General features: G+C 56.7%; 2 protein-coding genes across 3 annotated transcripts in view; one reads left to right on the top strand and one right to left on the bottom strand.

Annotated features, from left to right (window-relative positions):
• Nucleotides 1-20,438, top strand: part of LOC122487206 (SREBF chaperone) — a 73,595-nt gene extending 53,157 nt beyond the window's left edge. The window contains exons 4-23 of the mRNA XM_043587280.1: nt 6,720-6,877; nt 7,664-7,884; nt 8,065-8,170; nt 8,810-8,982; nt 9,379-9,505; nt 11,044-11,156; nt 12,156-12,250; nt 13,461-13,559; nt 13,708-13,926; nt 14,760-15,136; nt 15,604-15,792; nt 15,875-16,076; nt 16,155-16,270; nt 16,378-16,900; nt 16,996-17,081; nt 19,026-19,108; nt 19,219-19,376; nt 19,534-19,614; nt 19,797-20,003; nt 20,084-20,438. Of these exons, the coding sequence (XP_043443215.1) occupies nt 6,720-6,877; nt 7,664-7,884; nt 8,065-8,170; nt 8,810-8,982; nt 9,379-9,505; nt 11,044-11,156; nt 12,156-12,250; nt 13,461-13,559; nt 13,708-13,926; nt 14,760-15,136; nt 15,604-15,792; nt 15,875-16,076; nt 16,155-16,270; nt 16,378-16,900; nt 16,996-17,081; nt 19,026-19,108; nt 19,219-19,376; nt 19,534-19,614; nt 19,797-20,003; nt 20,084-20,329 (3,579 nt within the window). The 3' untranslated portion in view covers nt 20,330-20,438. The remainder of the gene's footprint in view (nt 1-6,719; nt 6,878-7,663; nt 7,885-8,064; nt 8,171-8,809; nt 8,983-9,378; nt 9,506-11,043; nt 11,157-12,155; nt 12,251-13,460; nt 13,560-13,707; nt 13,927-14,759; nt 15,137-15,603; nt 15,793-15,874; nt 16,077-16,154; nt 16,271-16,377; nt 16,901-16,995; nt 17,082-19,025; nt 19,109-19,218; nt 19,377-19,533; nt 19,615-19,796; nt 20,004-20,083) is intronic.
• A 336-nt stretch (nt 20,439-20,774) lies between these two features.
• PTPN23 (protein tyrosine phosphatase non-receptor type 23) overlaps nt 20,775-22,417 on the bottom strand; it is a 36,596-nt gene continuing 34,953 nt past the window's right edge. For both annotated transcript variants that reach the window (XM_043587278.1, XM_043587279.1), the window contains 5 exons: nt 22,186-22,370; nt 21,995-22,099; nt 21,778-21,916; nt 21,566-21,679; nt 20,775-21,487 (listed from right to left, as the gene is read on the bottom strand). In XM_043587278.1, the coding sequence (XP_043443213.1) occupies nt 21,008-21,487; nt 21,566-21,679; nt 21,778-21,916; nt 21,995-22,099; nt 22,186-22,370 (1,023 nt within the window). In that variant the 3' untranslated portion in view covers nt 20,775-21,007. The remainder of the gene's footprint in view (nt 21,488-21,565; nt 21,680-21,777; nt 21,917-21,994; nt 22,100-22,185; nt 22,371-22,417) is intronic.

Raw genomic sequence — 22,417 nt, 5'->3', positions numbered from 1 at the left:
ATTGTCAAGGTTATCAAAAACAAAGAAATTCTGAGAAACTGTCACTAAGGAAAACTAAGGAAACCAAATTTTCTTAGTTTTTACCTAATGTCCTTTTTCTGTCCCAAGATTCCATTTAGGGCACCACATTAAATTTAGTGGTTACTTTCCCTGTGGCCTCCCTTGGCTACAACAGTTTTGCAGACGTCCCTTATCTTTGATGACCTTGACAGTTTGGAGTGGCAGCCAGGTATTTTGTAGAGTGCTCCTCCAGTGGGATTTGTCTGTTTTTTTTCTAGATTAGACTGGGGTATGGGTTTGGGGAAGACCGCGGAGGAGAAATGCCATTCTTTCCACATCCGTCAGCCTCTTAAGTTATTTTTTACATTCCCACACATTAAAGTTCAGTCTTCAGGCCATAAAACTCTTGGCACAAAATTTTTAAAAAGCTTTCTAATGGATGTATAGAGTAATCTCCCTATGGTTTTAATTTCCGTTTCCCAGATGACTAATGTCGTGTTTATTGTATTTGCGTATCTTTCTTTGGTGTTTTTAGGTGTTGCCCATTTTGAGTGAAGTTGTTTGGATTTCTTTTTATTGAATTGTAAGTCTTTCCATATGCTGGAGATGGCTTTCTGTACAGTCGTCTTTCTCCCCTTTAGATGTGGTGGCCCCATAGTGTGATGACAGCTGCAGTGTGCATTTTTGCTTTTGTGTGTCTTGCAGAGGGGACTCTTATCCACCCTGCCAGGTCCTGGTGCTCTTAGGCCCATCCTCTGTTGGAATCACTAACCAGTAGCCTTGTTGGGTTCAGAGGGACACTTCTTTCTGAAAGAGGGATGTTTCTACCAACGGAAGGGAAGAGCAAAGCAGAAATGGTAGAGACTTTCCATTTTGCACACGCGTGTGACCTTGGGCAAGTTACTTAATACCTTTGTTCCCTCGTTTCTGCATTCAGAAAATGGGATGATAATCATACCTACATTAGACGTTGTCAGAGGATTACATGAAGGCATGCAAAGGCTTAGTGCAGTGCCTGGCCCATCACTTGCACTTGACACATGTTTGTGGCTAGCACTGTTGTCATTGTCCTTGATCAGATCTGGCCAAAGTTCTGGAGAGTGACCAAAGTTCACATGCTTGGACTGCCCTTTGGGGCGCACCAGGCCTGCACTCCTTATCCTTTAGCCTGAGCTCAGATGCCACTGTCTCCAGGAAGCCTTCCCCAGCTGTCTTGCAGATTCGTGACCTGTCTCCCCTCTGTGCTCTGTTTCCACCCACTAGAGATCATTTTCCATTCAAACGTATATAGTCCAACATTTTAACATAGTAGATGCTCAAGAAAGTCTTCTTGTTGAATAGAGAAACAGCACGGCTTATTTAGCAGACCAAGAGTGTAAAGTGAGGCATTTTTCTTGGAGCATGATAGTTGATAAGGTGGGACCAAGTTGAACCCCAGGTTGTGGGGTTTCAACTTTAATTGGGCAGTGGGAAGCCAGTCCCCCAGAAGCATCAGCTTGAGGAAAGTGGCGATAAGATCAGTTGTATTGAACTTGGAGAAACTTAGAGACAGAGGTGACAATGCTTAGCGAAAGGGTCGGGGTATGCAAGGGATGGAGAGAGAGATCCTCAGGAGATGCCAAATCAAATTATGATAGTTTTAAGCCACGATAATGTGACTACATATAAGTGACCTGTTTTTGGCCACTTTGCCAGATGGTTATGTGTGTTTTGTTTGGTCTTCGCAGTGATGAGGTGAGGTCTGGGACTCCATCCCTGTTCCCTAGTAAGAGACTGGGGCTTAGAGAATGTAGACACCATTGTCCAAGGTGCACAGCCAGGGCTGACACTGGAAGTTGAACCCAGGTGGGTCCCCTGAGACCGCCATTCCCACCACACCACACCCGCTTACCTGCCCAGGGCTGGAGGACAGATCAGCAGCCACGTTTTCCAGAAGAGCTGAGTTAACAGGAGTCCTCTGTCATGTTCTGAAGAGAGCTTCTGGGTGTGTCAGTGTGAAGGTAAACTCCCTGGAGTTTGCTCTGTCTGCATGTAAAGGAAGGACTGTGTTTTAAACAAAACAAGCCTGAGGTCTCTTGCACTGGCCTGGCTCTCCCAGACCAGGTCATCATGAAACCTGAACTTCACACTAAGCCCTACCTGGCAGGCCGCAGAGCTGGTTAGGCTACCAGAGGCAGCATTGCAATGTTTGTGGTGGCTGGCTGAGCCCGGACACAGGAATTCCAAGGAGCCCTGGTCAGGTGCCTCATACTGTCAGTGCTGGTGGCCAGAGACCCCAGGGATCCCTAGGACCTCAGCTCCCCTCCTACACTGTTCATGTTGGGCCTTCCCATCTGTTTCCTGCAGGAACTCTCATGGTTCCCAACCACCCAGGCATGGTGGCTGTTGAGAAACAACAGGATTGAGAATTGGTCAGCCCTGGCTTTAATCCTGGCTTGACTGTCAGCTGTGTCCTTGGACACATCCTGTTGTCTCTCTGGGCCTTGGTTTTCTTATCTGGGTCCCATAGCTCCCGGTCTCCCAAGGCTGAACTCAAGGTGGCAGCCAAGGCTGCACTCTTCTCCAAGCCCAGTGTGGGGACACCTGACTTGCAGGCTCTCTCAGCACCCACCTGGCAACAGGCTCCTTGCAGGCTGTTGAGCTGAGGGTCTTCATTCCTCACCGGGTGTTGGCCGAGGGCCCCTTTAATTCCTTGTTTCGTGGACCTTCCAGAGCAGCTGACACATGGCTGACTTCATCAGAGTGGTGGTTCCAAAAGAGGGGGGCAGAGGAAGAATCATAGTCCTTTTTTCCTTCCAATTTTTATTTTTGTGTGTGGCAAAATACAACATAAAATTTATCATCTAAACCCTTTTTAAGTGTAGAGTGCACTGGTATTAAATACATTCATGTTGTACAACCATCCATCTCTATAACTTTTCGTCTTGTAAAACAGAAACTTTGTACCCATTAATACTCCTGCCACCTGCCATTCTTTCTGTATAAATTTCACGACTTTAGGTACCTCATATAAGTAGAATTGTACAGTACTGACTGGCTAATTTCACCCAGCATAACGTCCTCAAAAATCATAGTCTTGGGGCGCCTGGGTGGCGCAGTCGGTTAAGCGTCCGACTTCAGCCAGGTCACGATCTTGCGGTCCGTGAGTTCGAGCCCCGCGTCGGGCTCTGGGCTGATGGCTCGGAGCCTGGAGCCTGTTTCCGATTCTGTGTCTCCCTCTCTCTCTACCCCTCCCCTGTTCATGCTCTGTCTCTCTCTGTCCCAAAAATAAATAAAACGTTGGAAAAAAAAAAAAAATTAAAAAAAAAAAAAAATCATAGTCTTGTGTAACCAAGTCTCAGAAGTGACATGTCATTACTTTTGTTGTAGTCTGTTTGCCAGAAGCAGGTCGCTGGGTGTAGCCCTCTCTCCAGGGGGATTGCCTGTGGGCAGGAGCACCAGGAGGTAGGGGTTACTGGAGCCGTGTTAGAAGACTACCTGCCACAGCCTCCATCTAGTGAGGAGTCCGCCCTCTTTGCCCACAGGCATCTGGATCCACTGGCCCTTATGCTTCCTCCATCGCTCACTTTGGATACCATGTGTTGTGTCTGTTTCCATGTCTGTTTCTCCCTTGAATGTCCAGTAGTGGTTATGATAGGGCCTAGTGCAGTGAGTGGTGGGCCCTGCCCACATCCCAGCTACCCTTTTATTTTAGTGCCTGCCTGCCTGCTTTCCAGCCACCAGTTTCTGCATCTCATACGTCAGAGCATTTCTGGTGAAGGCCTGAGGTGCTGGAGGATTCATGCCCCCTGGGAGCAGCACTCAAGCAGTAGCTGCAGGGGTTGGTATGTAATACCTCAGCTCTCTGATCTTTCAGATGGGATGACTCAGCTAAACCCCATTACCGACAGAGGTCACTTGTCCAGTAACACCCTTTGTTGGCTGCTTTCCCTCCCTTGTTCCTGCCTTTACTCCCCTTCCTGTATTTTCTATACCTTCCAAATAAACCACCCAGCTTAGGGTCTGCTACTGGGGATCCCAAACTGAGGTAGTGAATGACAAGAGTCAGGCGCATGCATGCCTATTTGAATAAACCACTGTAAGAGAATTTTGATGCCCATAAGAGGAGGTTGCGGGCACATATGTTGGGTGACGAGTTTGCTACGATCGTGATAAATGAGGGGACTCAAGATCTTGGAAGAGTTGGAAAAACGTGGAATAGCTGCTTGAGAAGTTCATTTGGAAGTCAGGGAGGGTGTATCCAGAGGCTGCCAGCAGAAGGAGGCCAAGGCCGGGAAGCAGGGATGTGCAGTAAGAATCACTGGTACATGGTTCTTGTTTGTTGAGGCTGGCCGCCTGAGGCGTGCAAACAAAGGAGCTGTGGATTTACCCAGCGCTGGTGGAAGGACAAAGGAGAGAGAGGTCTGGGGTGAAGGAGTTACATGTTCCTATGAAAATCTGATGAAAGCCTGGATCCTCTCGCCTAAAACTGATGATGGTAGTAGTAATATGTACACTTCCAGGCAGAAACTTAAAAATATTTGGGAAGCAGTGTGCTCCTAGAACTCCTAGAGCCATCCCTAGAGCCCAGGGAGAGGGCTCTAGTTTCTGAGATGTTCATTAGTACTTCATTGAAATGGTGGTCCGAATGGTCCTGGCTGGGGAGAAGGTGCCTGGGTGGGAAGGAGGCTGGAGAAGAAGCGGAGGGCCCAGGAGCTAGAAGGAGTTTTGCACCCAGAAACGAAGGGCTCAGTTGCACAGGCTCGGTGGGCCTGAGGGTGGAGGTGGAAGTGGAAGGCAGAAGAGGTGGTATGTGCAGTCACAGCCTTGTGCCCAGTGGGAACAAACCCAGGTCTGGAGGCTTCCTGGTGTCATGCTGTCCCTGGATGATACGCTGTGTCCTTCGCAGGGCTTGAGGATGATTGCCCTGGGGATGGCTCTCCTTGTAGAGCTGTTCGTCTCCAGACAGCTCCTCCCCATTCAGGCCTGTGTGAGGACTTGAGTCGACGAGCTGCTATTCAGGTCAGAGCCTGCGGCAGCGAGCTCCATCCAGGTTCCTCTGTGCCTTTAGGCAGCTTCTAGCAGCCTGAGTCCGGTGCAAATGACAAAGCAGGTGCAGCCTTCTGTCCCCAGAGCCTTTGTAAGACATGGCTTCATAAATGTAAACTTCACAAAGGCGTAGGTGGTTGCCTTGAGTTGTTCCTTTGTGTCCAGGGGCCCAGGAGGCCTTAACTTGCCATTCGTGTTCAGCATCCTGACCTTTGCCTGTGCGATAACCTGTAGTCAGGCATCATCGAGGGGCTAAGTGGCCTTTCATCTACTCCCCCACCCTGTGGAGTCCCTGATGGCGGCACAGGTGTGGGGATCACCCTCTCGGCTCCCTCCAGCCGGCACCACAGTACATCACGGCCGTGGACGGTGTTCCCTGCCTCCAGTTGGATGACAGTGTAACTCCAGGGCAGCCTTCCAGAGCACTGCGTTCATCTGGTCACCATCTCAGAGACACTCAGGGGCTTTTCTTTGGCAACTGGTTAGAATCCAGGCAGCTCGGTCAGGCGTCATCATAGCCACCCCTCATTTTAGCTGTGATTTGTGTTACTACCTGACAGGACTCCTTAGTGCTATCTAGACCGTCTGTGCTCTCAGTGTTTCTGGCACCCCTGAGGCCCTCACCGTCCCTCTCCTGCCAGTCCTTGCCCACCTCGTGGCTCCACTCACCTTCTCCCTTGGCTGTAATCCTGCCACGGCTAATCCAGTACCTCATTATGGGGGTGCTCCATGACCGCTCCATCACTGGGAGTTCCTGGCTTGCCTGAGACATGTCTGAACACTTTGGTTATTTAGGTGCTTGTTGTTAGCTCTTTCAGGGCAGATGGCAGGTTCTAGTGAAAAAGTGTGTGATGTCCATTGAGGAGACATGGGTTTGAGACCTTGCAGCACCCTGCGGGAGTTATGAAGCCCCAGCTAGTCACCTTGCGTCTCAGAGGACTATTGTGGGGGGTTGATGAAATGATGTGCCACACTGTCTATTGCTAACATTTCCATTAATACCTGTCTGTGCACGTGCTATTTGTATACACACGTGTGTCTGTGTGGTGTGAGATGTGTGTGCATCTTGATGCTGCAGAGTGAATGTCAGTCACCCCCCTTTCACAGTGAGGAAACTGAAATCCAGAGAAGTCAAAAATGTTTCCAGGGCCATACACTTGGAGAGCTGGGATTTAAAGTTGGGTCTTTCGGTCTTTAAAAACCACTGACCTGCAAACGGCAGGATCAGTAAGACAGGCTGCACCCTGTTGGGAGCTGATGGTCTACTGTGAATTCGGCAGACGTTTTCCATAGAGGGCTAGATGATGAATGTTTGAGACTTTGTGGGTTACACGGTCTCTGTTGTGAACACTCACCTCTGCCATTATTGTGGGAAAGCAGTCGTGGACAGGACGGAATGGAGTGGGCCTGGTTGTGTTCCAGTAAAACTTGATTTAGAAAAGCAGGCGCTGGGCTTGATTTAGCCTGTAGCCATAGTCTGCCGACCCCTGATCTATGGGGAAGTGTGTAGGAATGTGGTTCATAAATTGCAAAGAACCCCTTGGAGACGTCTTCACTTTTGAAGGCCCATCCTTTGGGCCCCACAGTGCTTTGCCCATAGTAGATGCTTAGTAAATCCTTATTGAGTGTGGGCCCGTTTCTCCCTCATTTGCCGAGCTGACATTTTCACCCCTGCCCTGTTTCTTCTGCAGTACGTGGGTGCCCCGGTGGCTTATATCCAGCAGATATTTGTGAAGTCTTCAGTGTCTCCCTGGCACAAGAACCTCCTGGCAGTAGATGTGTTTCGTTCACCTCTGTCCCGGGCATTCCAGCTGGTGGAAGAGATCCGGAACCACGTGCTAAGAGACAGGTATCCCTGTCAGTGCCCCCAGCCTCCCTGAATCTGTTCCCTACTGAAGGTGGAGGGCGTACGGTCCTCGGTGTGATTCCACTGCGCCAGCCAGTGCTGCAGAAATTGCACAAGTGAGAATGGCGGGTGAGCCACTTTCACATTGTGGCCCCACTACCCCTCAACCTACACGGATGGCACACATAGTTTCATCCGCAGGTCTCAGACAGAGTAGGTGTCCACGGGGCTGACCTTGTGATGAGCTGACGGGGAACTGCCTGCCTCGCGCCTCAGATGGCTTATTGCCCAACGGTTATGAGATATGGATATGGTGGTGGTAGCCGAGCTGAGGAGAAGCACACTTCCCCTGGGGATCGCTTCTGAAGCCCCAGCCCGGGTGGCGCTCCCCAGCCTGTGCTGGCTTCACAGGCTGCTTCACCCGCTCCGCTGGGTTTTAGTTAGCTGAGGGCTTTGACATGCATTCTGGTGAATGAAATGAAGCCCCTAATTTTCACCCTCGCCTCTTTGCCCACTGAATTGGCTGAGGTGTCTTCATCGGTGGGAGGTTGTGCATGTTCCCAGAACTTACTTAGAGAGACTTGGGCCCCAAATGTACTTTGGAGGTCAGTCAACCACATGGTTTGGTTGTTGGCCACCTAAAAGAACTTTCTCCTGCTGCCCTAATCCTTAGGCTCTTAGAGATACCAGGCATCTGGGAACCTGATGACAGAGGGTCCCTCTGTAAGTGCAGTGGGCCTGCCCTGTGCTCGCAGACACGACAGATGCCTTGTCCTATGTCCTGCACAGTTCCGGGACCAGGGGCCTGGAGGAGGTATGCCTGCAGGTGACCGACCTACTGCCTGGCCTCAGGAAGCTCCGGAACTTACTTCCTGAGCATGGGTGCCTGCTGCTATCCCCTGGGAACTTTTGGCAGAATGACCGGGAACGCTTCCATGCTGATCCTGACATCATCGGGACCATCCACCAGCATGAGCCCAAAACCCTACAGACCTCAGCCACGCTCAAAGGTACTCCAGGGCAGATTCCCTAGGGGCCCGCAAGGGTGCCCTGTTGGTCACTCTGTCCTTTTTGATGGGTGCTCTGACAGATCAGGGGTTACCCTATGTTTTTTAGGGTGTGGGAGGGGTCCTTGGCGGCTCTACGGCAGCTGCCTTTTTCTGTCAGTACCTCCTGGTTTCCATCTGCAGACTTGCTGTTTGGTGTTCCTGGGAAGTACAGTGGGGTGAGCCTCTACACCAGGAAGAGGATGGTCTCCTACACCATTACTCTGGTCTTCCAGCGCTACCATGCCAAGTAAGGCTGTCGGCTCGGGGCTCCTGGCTGGGAATGGTATGAAGCTTTGAGTAGTCCCTGTTCTGGTCTAGGGTGTCCAGAATGCCCCCCTGGGAACTTAGAGTTTTCAGGCCTCCTGTTGAAATGTTTCTCTCTCTTAGATTGAGGGATGCTGTCTTTTCACATTTGAGTGGGGTGACCTGACTCCTGGTTAAGAATAGGGACTAAGGCAGGGCTGGCAAATTTAGTGTCTTGATGCCTCCACTGGGCTTTCTTGAGCCTGTGGCAGGGGTCCCCAGCTGGAGACTACTGAGCCTCATGTGGCCTCAGGCCTCCCCAGCAAAGTGCTGTAGGCAGCTCCCTAGCAAGGGAGAGAGTGCTTGAGATGCCTCCGGTTGGCTGTCCTGGTGGGCGTTTGGCATTGATAGGTTGGGAAAGGGACGTTGAGGAAGGAGCAGGGCAGGGTGGGGTGGGGGGCTCCTGAGACAACTTGAGAATTCTTCCAAGACCCCTTAGAGACTGCAAGGAAGTTCGGACACCACAGAAAAGCCCCCTCCAACATGGGGAGGAGGGAAGCCCTGATGGGCCTTCCTTTCAGGGATTGCCTTTGCCCCTGGTCCAAGAGGGCCGGTCCATCTATCCCACCTGCTCCATGACCAGGTTCCTGGGCAGCCTGCGGGCCCGTCTGATGCTCCTGCACCCTAGCCCCAACTGCACCCTTCGGGCGGAGAGCCTGGTCCACGTGCACTTCAAGGAGGAGATTGGCATCGCGGAACTCATCCCGCTTGTGACCACCTACATCATCTTGTTTGCTTACATCTACTTCTCTACGCGTAGGTCCAGAGCACAGAGGCTAGGGGCTTCCTCCAAGCTAAACGGGCATTCCAGACCGCCTGCTTCCCTGCCTCTGGAGGTGGCTTGGGGAGAGATGTCAGACACGCCCAGGGCTTCATCCCCCAGCAGAGTCTCAGGGGCTCGGGTGGGTCCATGGCTTTTCTGGCTTCTCAGGAAAAGATCTTTCCTGGGTTAGGGTTCCCAAAAGACACACTCCTCCTCTGAGACTGGGAAGTATGAAGTATACATGGTCATCCTTTTCTTAGGTTAAACCAGGGGCCGTCCCTTCCTCAGCTGTCAGGGCACACTCTACTCCTAGGAGCCCTGCACAGAAGGGCCCTGTGAGTCTCGTTCTGGGAGAGATGCAGCCCTGATGTGCCCTCTCTGCCCTCCAGGCAAGATCGACATGGTCAAGTCCAAGTGGGGGCTGGCTCTGGCTGCCGTGGTCACAGTGCTCAGCTCGCTGCTCATGTCTGTGGGGCTCTGCACACTCTTCGGCCTGACACCCACCCTCAACGGCGGGTAGGTCCCCACTAGGCTCCGCTGAGCTTCAGGGAGTACCCTCAGGCTGGAGAGCCCCTGGGCTTGCCGTTACCCTATATCTTCACGTTGTTATTTTGACATTTAAGAGGTACACTTTTTACCTTTGAGTTACTGGGCTTATATTCATATACGTGTATATGTAGTATATCTATATATACATATATATAGGCATGTGTGTGTACGTACATGTGTGTATATGTGGAACGTGTATTCGTGTATGTGTATGTAAGTGTGTATGCATATGTATACCCTTGTATTGCATGTGTGTGTGTGTATATAGGTGTCTGTGTGTTCACATATTACATATACTCCTGCATTCTACTCCTTGATGGCTTAAGGCACACACGGGTTTTTCCTTTTTTTTTTTTTTTTTACTATTAAAACATTTAAGTGACTAATAGAATAGGTCATTTCAGAGTAAGTTTTTAAAAGACCATAAGCACAGGGGCACCCAGGCGGCTCAGACAGTTGAGTGAGTGACTCTTGATTTTGGCTCAGGTCGTGATCTCATGGTTTGAACCCTGCATAAGCTCTGCACTGTCAGTGTGGGGCCTGTTTGGGATTCTCTGTCTCCTTCTCTCTCGGTTGTTCCCCTGCTTGCACTAGCATGCACTCTCTGTCTCTCTGTCTCTATCAAAAATAGATGGATAAACATCATTTAAAAAAAAAAAAAAGACACAAGCACACTTGAATTTGCCGCCTTTCCAATGATATTTGCTTTCTTTTGTCCTTTATCTCCCAGTCGGCTGGAAGCCCTGTCTCCTAGGCCCCGCCCACCTGTCTGTTAGTGGTCACTGACTGGCTGTCCCCTCCCTGGCTTGTCAGGCCAGTTGCAGGAGCAGCAATGTTGTGTTCTCTGTTACTTCCCTTACTCGTAGAACACTTGCTTCCTTTCCTGAACCTGATGCTAACATCCCTCCCCCGTGGCTGGCTGCTGTGCCAGAGCCTCCTCAGAGCCCTCATTTCCACTGCCCCACAGCAGAGGTCCCATGAGGCACACACCTCAGCTGGTGCGCCCTGTTCATCTCCAGTGGTGTGAGCCTGTGGTCCCAGAGAGCTTAGTAGTTTTCTTTAGGACCAGTTCTCCAAACAGTCTCTCCAGAGCCGAGCAGGGCTTGGAGCTCCTCTCGTTCCGCTTCCACTTAGTCCCAATGGCTTGGCCTGCAGTGCTGCTGAGGGGTCCCGGCCATGGTCCTTTCCTCTGGCCAGCAGAGTCCTGTGTGGGAGAAGGCTGCTCCGACAGCTGGGGGCTCCTCTGGCCCTCCTTCCGCTGTGCTGCATAGTCAGAGGCAGGGATGCTTGCCGGCCTGAAAGCCGAGAACTGGGTAGGCAGAGGCCCTATGTAGCACAGCGGGGGAGTCTAGGGTTTCTGCTCTGTGCTTCTGGAAGTCACTCAGCTGCCTCCCACTACAGGCTTCAAACCCCACAGCCTTCCTGGGGCCCAAACCTGTTGAGAACCAGCCTGTGTTGGGGGCCCTCCTCAGCACTGTCCTCACCCTCTCCCTCTCTGTCCTCAGAGAGATTTTCCCCTACCTTGTGGTGGTTATTGGGTTAGAGAACGTGTTGGTGCTCACCAAGTCCGTGGTCTCGACCCCAGTGGACCTCGAGGTGAAGCTGCGCATTGCCCAAGGTAACACGGCCGGCTGTGGGGGTGCGCCAGGGCGGGCGGGCGGTCTGTGCTGGGCTTCCTCCTGCGGGGGAGATGGGGAGCCCCAGACGTCACCCTTGCTTTGCCCTCTAGTGTAATCTGATGTGGGCCACCAGGCCTTGGCAGCTTGTTAGCGTGTGCCCTGAGGAACCAAAGAGTCGCTGGACTTTACCGTGTCCTGGTTCACATGTCAGTAAGAACACAGACTGGACTCTGCTGCGGGACTCGTGTGTTCAGTGGCCCTTTGTCCAGACTGGTACCTGGTGCTTTCTCTCCCTGCCACACTCCACCACACTAGGTCCAGGCTTCTGTGGCTGCTCACTTCAGAGACGCTGTCTCCACAACTGCCAGAAAAGGCCCCGTGGACTCAGTGCCAGGAGCTGGGGATCGGGGTTCTGAGGAAAGTGGGCAGGGAGCCTAGGCCTGAAAGTCTGAAGTGTTGCACTTCCTCCTCCGGACCCCAGGTCTGTGGGAACAAGGCCAAGGGTAGACTGTTTATTCATTCGAGGAACCTTCGTGAGCTCCTGTGAGAGGCCAGGCCCTGCGCTAGATGGGGAGCTCTGAGGATATGAGGGGACATGGTGCCTTTCCCACCAGGGGCTCGCTATGGGGGAAGGGCTGGAGGAAGAACAGCTGGCACTTCCATTGCTCGGGCCTCTGCCACGTGTGGGCAGGCACACTCACACCATGCCCGTGCTGACCGGACAGGACAATCCGTGGAGGCCGGCTGTGCCAGAGTGGATGGCACTGCTCACCTTGGCACCCTGCCTCTGTGCCCCCCTCGGCCCCTTCTTCATGGCGACTGTGCAGTGACGGCAGCACCTGGAGCCTGGGCCCCGGTAGCTTCCCGAGCCGGGGGCGCCGTGGTGGAGTTGCCGCCTCAGAAGGCTGGGCGCCCTCCCCGTGCCTCTCCCCTCTGAGGAGCACAAGGTCGTGCGCAGACATGTGCTGGCCCCAAGGCCCTGTTGTTGTCCTCTGCAGGCCTAAGCAGCGAGAGCTGGTCCATCATGAAGAACATGGCCACAGAGCTGGGCATCATCCTCATTGGCTACTTCACCCTGGTGCCCGCCATCCAGGTAAGGCCCCAGGGCCCGCCACTCGGGTGAGCGCAGAAGCAGTTGACCAGTTCCCCAGCTGTGCAGCTCTGTGCAGGGTGCACCCTTCTCAACACAGGCACCCTCACCTGGGAGATGGGACCTCTCTGCTGCCGGGATGGTGGTTCTGTGCACAGTGCTCCTGGCAGCCTTGGTTCAGAGGTTCTCAGCCCAGTTCCAGTCACACCTGTTTCTCTTTTCTCAGGCAGAAACATCGTGGGGTCCCTGATTCTGTGCCCTCCTCTTTCCTAGGCTTAGCCCTGACCCCCATATGTGGCCTCCAGACACATGGCCACCACCCATTGCTCAGAGTGGCTCCTCCTCTTGGCCAAGTGCCTCACTCAGCTGTGGGGCTGTGAGCAGGTGGAGGAGGACCTCCACTGGGCCAGAACCTGGACTCGATGACTGTTGCTTGAGGGGTTGACGGAAGGGAGTGATGTCCTCCCTGTCCTTCCCCAACGCTGGTGGGCCTACTGAGTTGTGGGGGTGAGCAGAGAACAGAGGGCTGCAGGCTTTTACCCAGAGGGCATCTGCAGGACATATTGCCATCTTGTGACATAGGAGCGGACTTGGCCACTGTGCCACCATGGGCTAGATCCCTCCTCTGCCCCCCAGATTCGAATGGCAGCTGTGGTGAAGGGCAGGGGAAGACTGAAATGTGAGCAGAGTTTGGGGAGCAGAGAGACTACATTTATTCAGTTTCAGGGCAGAAATTAATTCCCTCCTGTCCTCTCGCCCACTTTGGTCCCTTGCAGTCACTGGCCAGGAAGCTTTCTGAGAGTCCTGATAATGGGTCAGCCTGGGCTCCAGGCAGGTGTTGGTCATAGCATTTGAGCAGGGCCAGGGGGTTAGTGGGGGAGGGCTTTTGGGGGGGCAGGCTGGTGGGGCTCAGAGCTTTCAAGATTGGATCAGGCCCTCTTCTCTCAGGAGATGGAAGATGTAGGGAAAGCTCACACCCTTCAGCCTTCTGTGCATAAAGGTGCATGGGGTCTCTGCTGCCCCCTGGTGGGGTGGTGGGAGCAGCTGGCACTGTCCCTCCTTGGCCACTCCCAGACTCAGAACTTACCAGCATCTCTTTTTTGCTGTGCTCTGCCTGCCACTGCCTTGCAGATTCTGAGGTGCCTGCAAGCAGGGAGTTGCTTCTCGGGTGCTAGGCCATGATGTCATCGTGTTCCCTCATCTCTGATTCCAGGAGTTCTGTCTCTTTGCTGTTGTGGGCCTGGTGTCAGACTTCTTCCTTCAGATGCTGTTTTTCACCACTGTCCTGTCCATTGACATTCGCCGAATGGAGGTAGGAGTGGGCTGTGCCTTGCCCCACCAGCCTCCCCCCTGGCCCTCGCCATGCTCAGGGCTTGGGGTGAGAGCAGTGCGGGCTTTGGTCAGGGGCAGTCCCCCGCCTCCTGTGCAGCCTTGAGCCCTGACTACCGTGCCCCCAACAGCTAGCAGACCTGAACAAGCGGTTGCCCTCTGAGGCCTGCCTGCCCCCAGCAAAGCCAGTGGGGCGGCCGGCACGCTTTGAGCGTCAGCTGGCTGTGCGGCCGTCCACACCCCACACCATCACACTGCAACCGTCGTCCTTCCGAAACCTGCGGCTCCCGAAGAGGCTGCGTGTCATCTACTTCCTGGCCCGCACTCGCCTGGCACAGCGCCTTATCATGGTACCTGCCACCCCTGCCCTGCCCTTCGAGGGCCAGCACTCAGTTCCCTCCAGACTCTTGCACTTTGCCTTGGAGGTGGGGGTGCTCCTTAGGCCATCATGGCCCCATGAAGCCTGACTTTGGGAGGCTGCCCACCGTACCTTCCTGGCCAGACCCTGGTGGCTTCTGAGGTGAAGCCTATCTCTGGGAGAAGCAGCCCCGGGGGCATCAGGTAGAAGAGTCGTCATCTCCCGAGAGGGACCCAGGACAGGAGCCTGGTAGACAGGGCGGAACCACCATGGTTGGAACTACCATGCTTCCCTGAGCAGGGTTTCCTTGCTACATAGTGCGCAGGCATCAGAAAATTCTGGCCCAAATAATTCACTGGCTGGACTGGGGAGCAGCAGAGGAGTAGGGCTGGCCGTTGGCCAGCCGTGGTGCCCCCATGGAGCTACAGTGAGAGGGAGCAGGACTGAGGTCCTCTGAGGATGGGCGTACCCATAAGTGTCTCTGGAACAGGTCAGCCAGCCTGTCCTTCTTGCTATGCTGACCGTGGGAATGGTGGCCACTTTTTGATATGGGGGTTGGGGAAGTTCTGAGGATGCTCTTTGTATTTCTAGGCCAGGAAACCCAAACTGTGACCATGGAAAGGGAACTAGGTCCCTTTAATGGCAGTTGGCCCAGGTGGTAGTGAAAGGACATGACCAGGCAGAAGGGAAGAGGATTGGGGCCTGTGTCCTCTCCCCATCCCCAGACGTGAGGTCCCTGTGCTGCTGCTTCCTGGCACGACGGCCAACGCTGCCGGGGCTCGGGGCCACCCAGAGGCCACACTAAGCACCCACTGCCCCCTGTAGGCTGGCACGGTTGTCTGGATCGGCATCCTGGTGTACACGGACCCGGCAGGGCTGCGTACCTACCTTGCCGCGCAGGTGACAGAACAGAGCCCGCTGGGCGAGGGCGCCCTGACTCCCATGCCCGTGCCTAGCGGCGTGCTGCCTGCCAGCCACCCGGACCCTGCCTTCTCCATCTTCCCCGCTGATGCCCCTAAGTTGTCCGAGAACCAGACGTTGCTGGGAGAGCCACCCGAGCCTGGGGGTCCAGCAGAGGGCACCCAGGACAGCCCAGTGCCAGAGGTAACCTGGGGGCCTGAGGATGAGGAACTTTGGAGGAAACTCTCCTTCCGCCACTGGCCTACGCTCTTCAGCTACTACAACATCACCCTGGCCAAGAGGTGAGCTGGGCTGTGCCAGGTGCCACCTCCCCACTCGGTGTCAGCTCACCCGCTCCAGAGGGGGAGACCCACCGGTTTGAATTCTGCGTTTCCTTTCAGAAAAACAGCATAGGGTTGTGAGGTAGGAACTAGGGCTCAAGTCAGCAGCATTGCGCTGTGCTCCAGGGAGTCCCAGGCCGCTGCCAGCCGCTGGGCTGGAATGAGATCGACTCGCGCGGGCCTTCGCCCACTCTGTGCCACGATGGGTGGTGGGGGCGGCCGGCATTCGGTGGCGGCAGTATGGGTACTGCTGCCTGTACCAGAGCAGGGTTGGGTGCCCTGAGCTGGGCCGGGAGGGACAGGAGTCTGGACCGTCCCCAGAGGGTGGGCTTGGAGTCCGGCAGGTTGAGCCAGTCCGCCTGGCAAGCAGGGAAGGCCCTTCTGAAGGCACCCCGCCGACCGCGCCCCCCTCCCCCGCCCTCCCCCAGGTACATCAGCCTGCTGCCCGTCATCCCGGTCACGCTGCGCCTCAACCCCAGGGAGGCCCTGGAGGGGCGGCACCCTCAGGACGGCCGCAGCGCTTGGCCCCCGCGGCGGCCCGGGCTGGGTGGGCCCTGGGAGGCCGGTCCCAGGGCGCCGGGGACGGCGCAGGCCCACGGCGACGTCACCCTGTACAAGTAAGGCCCGCGGGGGGGGGGGGGGGCGGGGGGTGGTCGGCGGGGGCCGGCGGCGCGCCTAACCACGTTCCCGCCCGCGCAGGGTGGCGGCGCTCGGCCTGGCGGCCGGCATGGTGCTCGTGCTGTTGCTGCTCTGCCTCTACCGCGTGCTCTGCCCGCGCAACTACGGGCAGCCCGGCAGCGGGCCCGGCCGGCGGCGGCGCGGGGAGCTGCCCTGCGACGACTACGGCTACGCGCCGCCGGAGACGGAGATCGTGCCGCTGGTGCTGCGCGGGCACCTCATGGTGAGCGCTGCGGCCCGGGGGGGCGGGGCCGGGGGCGGGGTCAGGTTCTGCCCATGCCCACGTGCCCCGTCCCCGCAGGACATCGAGTGTCTGGCCAGCGACGGCATGCTGCTGGTGAGCTGCTGCTTGGCGGGCCACGTCTGTGTGTGGGACGCGCAGACCGGGGACTGCCTCACGCGCATCCCGCGCCCGGGGTAGGTGCCCGGCCCCACCCGTGCCCCACCCTCCTCCCACACTTCCTGCCCGTCACCCCCTTCCGTCCTCACTCCGTCATCCCGGCCCCCCCCCCCCCCCCCGACAGGCAGCGCCGCGACAGTGGCGTTGGCAGCGCGTTCGAGGCTCAGGAGAGCTGGGAACGGCTGTCCGACAGCGGGAAGGGGGGCCTGGAGGAGCCGGGGGACAGCCCTCCTCTGCGGCACCGCCCCCGGGGCCCTCCGCCGCCCGCCCTCTTCGGGGACCAGCCAGACCTCACCTGCCTGATCGACACCAACTTCTCGGCGCAGCCTAGGCTCTTGGAACCAGCGCAGCCCGAACCCCGGCACCGGGCCGGCTGCAGCCGTGCTCGTGACGGCCCGGGCTATGACTTCAGCCGCCTGGTGCAGCGCGTGTACCAGGAGGATGGCTTGGCGCCGGGGCCCACGCCAGCCCTGCGCCCGCCCTCCCCTGGGCCCGGGCCGCCCCTGACCCCTGAGGAGGACGGGGTCTGTCCTCCCGAGAAGGGCTCCCCGTCCCTGGCCTGGGCTCCCAGCGCAGACGGCTCCATCTGGAGCTTGGAGCTGCAGGGCAGCCTTATCGTGGTGGGGCGGAGCAGCGGCCGCCTGGAGGTGGGCAGGGACCCCGGGAGCGGGCAGAGGGCAGTCCCCACGCGGCTTTGAGGGCCTCCCCGGCCCACAGGTGCTCACCGCCTCTGGGCCTGCAGGTGTGGGACGCCATCGAGGGCACGCTGCGCTGCAGCAGTGAGGAGGTGTCCTCGGGTATCACTGCCCTCGTCTTCCTAGACAAGAGGTGAGAGCACTGGGCTGCTTGCCCTGTCCCTAGATGTTCCCTTCCTCGTCCCTTCCCGGTACTCAGCCCCCCATCTGTGAACAGGGGGTAAACCACACAGTGGGAGGTGACCACTAAAGCCCTCAGAATAGGCCCTTGACCACTGTGACAGCATGCAAGAGGGAAACCACAGAGTTTTCTTTCCCCTATTAGCCTATCACTGCTGACCTGATCCGGTCTTGGCTGCATTTTCAGTGGCAGAAAAATGCTTTTTCAGCAGAATTTTTGTGTGAAAACTTCCCTTCCTGGTTGGTGCTGGACACCTCCCTCGCCTCCTTCCTTGGCATGCCTGTTGGCTGTGGGTCCTCCCTGGACTCCACCTGCTCACACTGCCTGCGGGCCCGGCTACCAGAGCTTTTGCTCCCTGTTCTGGGCTGATAAACCCAGGTCTCGCTGCGACCAGATGCCTCCTCAGCACTTCACCTGTCCGTCCGTGCTGGCCCTGCCCTCTGGGGTCCCTGATATCTAAGCTAGAGCTGGAGCCTTTTTCTTCTCGGGGCCAGGGTACCCATTGCCCTTAGCGCTCAGGTTCTGGTGGCTGCTGTTATTTTTACCCCGTTAGGCTGTGCTTGCAAAGGCCATGGCTGATACCCTCCCCTCCAGCCTGGCCAAGTTCTTTGGGTCCCTTCACACTTGTAAATTCTTCCCCGCTGTTTGTTTCATCAGGTTTAGGGAAGGCCCCCAGGTCTCAGCCGAGCCCTCTGACACGATACTTTTGCAGGCTTTGGCTCAGACCCTTCAAAGTCAGGGCTTGTAGGCCTTTTGCTGGAGTAAGATTTTATTTTTTTTTTAACTTTTTTTTTTTTTAAGTTTATTTTTGAGAGCGACAGAGACCCAGAGCTCGAGCAGGGGAGGGGCAGAGAGAGAGGGAGACAGAATCTGAAGGAGGCTCCAGACTCTGAGCTGTCAGCATGGGGCTCAGACGCTCAACCAAGTGAGCCACCCCTATTTTGTTTTTTAAATATTTTTAATATTTATTTTTGAGAGACAGCAAATAGGGGAGGGGCAGAGGGAGAGGCTGACAGAGAACCCGATGAAGGAGCTCCAACCCACAAACCAGGAGATCATGCATGACCTGAGCCAAAGTCATGCTCAACCAACTGAGCAAGATTTTTTTTTTTTAAATGTTTTTATTTTTGAGACAGAGCATGAGCAGGGGAGGGGCAGAGAGATGGGGAGACACAGAATCTGAAGCGGGCTCCAGGCTCTGAGCTGTCAGCACAGAGTTCGATGCGGGGCTTGAACTCACTAGCTGTGAGATCGTGACCTGAGCTGAAGTCGGATGCTCAACCAACTAAGATTTTAAACTCCTGGAGTTTAAAATCCAACCCCTGGAGTAAGATTTTAAACTCCACTCACTTTGAGGTTTTGGGGCCACTGGGCAAATGCCCCCATCTCTGCTTAGGAATTCCTGGGCTGTGAAGAAAATCTTTTCTTTGTGAAAAAGGACATAGAGTGGGTGGTACTTGGACTGAAGCTGCTTTAAGAGGGGACGCCCAACAGTACCTCCTGTGGCTCCGACACACAGCCTCTCCTTGGGGCTGATTTCCCCTCCTCAGAAGCCCCTCTGTGAGCTCCAGGCCGTGGAGGGGAACCCCACCCAGCACGTGCTTGTTTTTTTAACTCCCAGTCTCACATGATGTTCTCCAGGTACCACCTCACACACTATCCCTCGTGACTACCCTGTAAGGTGGGCAGTTGTCCCCATTTCACAGATGAAGAGACTAAGACACACAACAGAATTGTAACCTGGGTCCTTCGGCTTCAGCATGTTCCCCAGCCCCTGCACTTGCCTCTTGGCCACGGTCCCTACGTCTGGTGGAGTTGACCTGGCGGGTGCCCACAGTGCTCGGCCCCGGGCCTGGGCGTTCTGAGGGAGAGCCATCAGCAGCCACTCTTTTTCAGGATCGTGGCTGCCCGGCTCAACGGTTCCCTCGATTTCTTCTCCTTGGAGACCGGCACTGCCCTCAGCCCCCTGCAGTTCCGAGGTCAGAGGGCCCAGGCTGGGTGGCTGAGTGCGTGCACCTGGTGGGCGGAGTGTGGTGGCTGCCTGCACGATGTCTTCTCGGAGATCCCTGACTGGGCCTGTCGTCCCCAGGGCGGAGCAGTTCCCCCGCATCCCCTGTGTACAGCAGCAGTGACACGGTAACGTGTCGCCTGACCCACACCGTGCCCTGTGCACACCAGAAACCCATCACGGCCCTGAAGGCGGCAGCTGGGCGCCTCGTGACTGGGAGTCAAGACCACACGCTGAGAGTGAGTCGGCTCCATCTCTTGGGTGCCGGGTGGCCTGCCACAGGTGATGGGGGGCATCCGGGGGTCAGCCAGGGAGGGGATGCAGGAGGGACTTCCTGGCCCACATGTAATTGGGAAAACGCCAGAGGTCAGAACCTGATGCCCGTCCCTGCCCCAGGTGTTCCGTCTGGAGGACTCGTGTTGCCTCTTCACCCTGCAGGGCCACTCGGGGGCCATCACAACTGTGTACATTGATCAGGTGAGGGGGCCGTGTGTGGGGTGCAGGGATACCAAGCCATGGGTTTTGTTTCTGACTCTCAGCAGCTGGCCCTCAGAACCTTCTGGGAAGCAGTGAGGATCCCTACTCCCAGGGCACCGGGACACCCTTGGGTCCAAAGGTGTTCCACCGGTGACCCGGCTCCCTTGGGCCTATTCCTTTAGACCATGGTGCTGGCCAGTGGAGGACAAGATGGGGCCATCTGCCTGTGGGATGTACTGACTGGCAGCCGGGTCAGCCACATGTTCGCTCACCGTGGGGATGTCACCTCCCTCACCTGCACCACCTCCTGCGTCATCAGTAGTGGTCTGGATGACCTCATCAGCATCTGGGACCGTAGCACAGGCATCAAGCTCTATTCCATTCAGCAGGTGGGCACACTGGGGCCACAGGACTGTTGGTATTGTAGAGAGGGATTCAAGACACCAAGTTATCCTGTCTTTGCCTCTAGGACCTGGGCTGTGGAGCAAGCTTGGGTGTCATCTCTGACAACTTGCTGGTGACTGGTGGCCAGGGCTGTGTCTCCTTTTGGGACCTAAACTACGGGGACCTGTTACAGACTGTCTACCTGGGGAAGAACAGTGAAGCCCAGCCCACCCGCCAGATCCTGGTGCTGGACAATGCCGCCATCGTCTGCAACTTTGGCAGCGAGCTCAGCCTGGTATATGTACCCTCCGTGCTGGAGAAGCTGGACTGAGGCGGGGTGGGGGGGGGGCAGGAGTTGCGGTGCAGAGCTGAGTCTTCTGGAAGCTGCCTCTAGAACTGTTCTGCCTTGTTGACTGTAATATTAAAGGTTTTTTTGTTTTGTTTTTTTTTTTAAATCCCATCTGTCATGGACCTTTCAAACCACTTGCATCTTCCCCTTGAGCTGCTCCATCACTTCTGCGTGCCCTCCGTGTGCCTGAACCCCAGCACTTAGTCACATGCCTCTGAGAGCTGCTCCAGGCAGGAGCTGTACACGACTGTAGAGGGGTGGTTACAGGGTGGAGCAGTGCTGCAGGCCTTCTTTCTTAACCTTTCTGAGGTGTGGACACCAGGGGAGACCCCACTGTCGTCCTCCTACCTGTCCACATCCAAGCTTGCTAAGAGGTTCCGGCTCCCTCCCTAAGGCAGCAGTGGGCAGACACTGGCCACAGAACTGGTTGGTTGATTACTTTAATAGCAAAGAGCTGAAAAATGTCAGGTCCCACAAAGGAGAACTTGACCCAAGGGCCGCGATACGTCTCAACCCCACAGGGGTGCGGGCTGGGCCAGGTAGGGCTGAAGGCAGTGGGAATGGGAGTGAGAGGCCAGGCCCACCTGAGAGGCCCTGCTAGGCATGGGCAGACAGGCGTGGGAGATGATGTGGCAGAAAAACCGGGTAGGCGAAGCCTGTTCAGGTCTTGTTGAGCGTCCAGAGCGGATCCAGAAGGCTAAGGGGGTCATCGGTGGGCCTGGCAGCCCGCAGACCCTGCCCATTATGGGCCTGCAGAAAGTTCTGCTTGCTCATCCGCTGCTTTCCTCGCAAGGAGCTGTCCAGGGAGAAGGCCTCCGGAGTTAGGGAGGCCAACAGCTCCAGGGAGGAAGAGGGGGGCCCCAGGCTGGGAGGCGCAGGTGCTGGCTGTTCCTCCTCAGGCTGGGGGGCCTCGGGCAGCGGTGAAGAGAGAGGGGGTGGGGAGGAGGAGGGGAGCTGGGCAGACTCCGGGAGGCTGGCTGGCGGCGGGCCTGGGGGCTCTACAGGGGCAGGGAGGCCGGCAGCCGGAGAATCCAGGCCCCCAGCAGGCCGAATGCTGAGCTTGGCGATGGTGGCCTGGATGGAGCTGATGGGCACGTCTCCACCGAGAACCAGGTCCTGGGAGTCCTGAGGAAGGTGATTCTGTGGAGACAGAGGCACGTGAAAACGAGTCCACGGGGCTGTGGCCGGCCCAGCCTCCCCCAGGGGCGCCTTCCTCACCTTCTGACTGCTGCCTGTGCCGGTCGGAGCCCTGCCCGGAGGGGGCACACCGTGGCGCTGCAGCACTTGCTCCACGTGTCTCACCACCACCTCGTGGCAGAACCTGAGGTGCAGCTGCAGCGGTGCCCCCGGCCCGGTCAGCTAGGCCGGGCCTCGTCACCCCCGGGGCAGGCCCCCCGCCCCGTCCAGCGCCCACCGGCCCAGCCCCTTACTTTCTCCTGCAGCATGTGTTTCCTCTGCTGCCGCATGCGCCGCACCAGCCGGGGCAGCTCGGGGATCCCGTTTCCGGCCTCTACCTCCTGCACAGCCGCGTAGAGCAGCGCAAAGGCCCCGGTCCGGCCCACCCCGGAGCTGCGGCGGGAAGGGGGCGTGAGGCCGGGGCCGGAGGAACCCCGCGGGCAAGTGCCCGCTCCCCGCTCCGTGCCTTACCTGCAGTGCACGATGACCGGCGTGTGCAGGGGCCGCTGATGCAGGTAGTGCGCGTGCACCTCCTGGATGAAGCGCAGCAAGTTGCTGGGGCTGTCGGGCAGGCCTCTGCGGGGGTGGGGGCAGGACCCGTGAGCCGGAGGGGGACCCCATCCGACGCCCCGACCGTCCCCACCCCGGGGCAGCAGACGCACAACTCGGGCCACGTGGGGAAGTGGAGGTGCACGAGCGAGCGCTTGAGGCTCTGGTCGCGGAACTGCAGGCTCAGCACGCGCTCCACGTGGGTCTCGGTGGCGCGGACGCTGCTCAGCGCCAGGCTCAGGGCACCGTGCACCATGGGCTGGCCCCTCTCAGTGGGGAAATAGCGTGCCACCTTTTGCTGAGAGAAAACAGATGAGGCAGTTAGGGCTCTTTGCAGGGTCCTTC

The sequence above is a fragment of the Prionailurus bengalensis genome, chromosome A2 (assembly GCF_016509475.1).
Source record: "Prionailurus bengalensis isolate Pbe53 chromosome A2, Fcat_Pben_1.1_paternal_pri, whole genome shotgun sequence".
NCBI lineage: Eukaryota > Metazoa > Chordata > Mammalia > Carnivora > Felidae > Prionailurus > Prionailurus bengalensis.
This window is presented reverse-complemented; position numbering and strand designations above follow the sequence as displayed.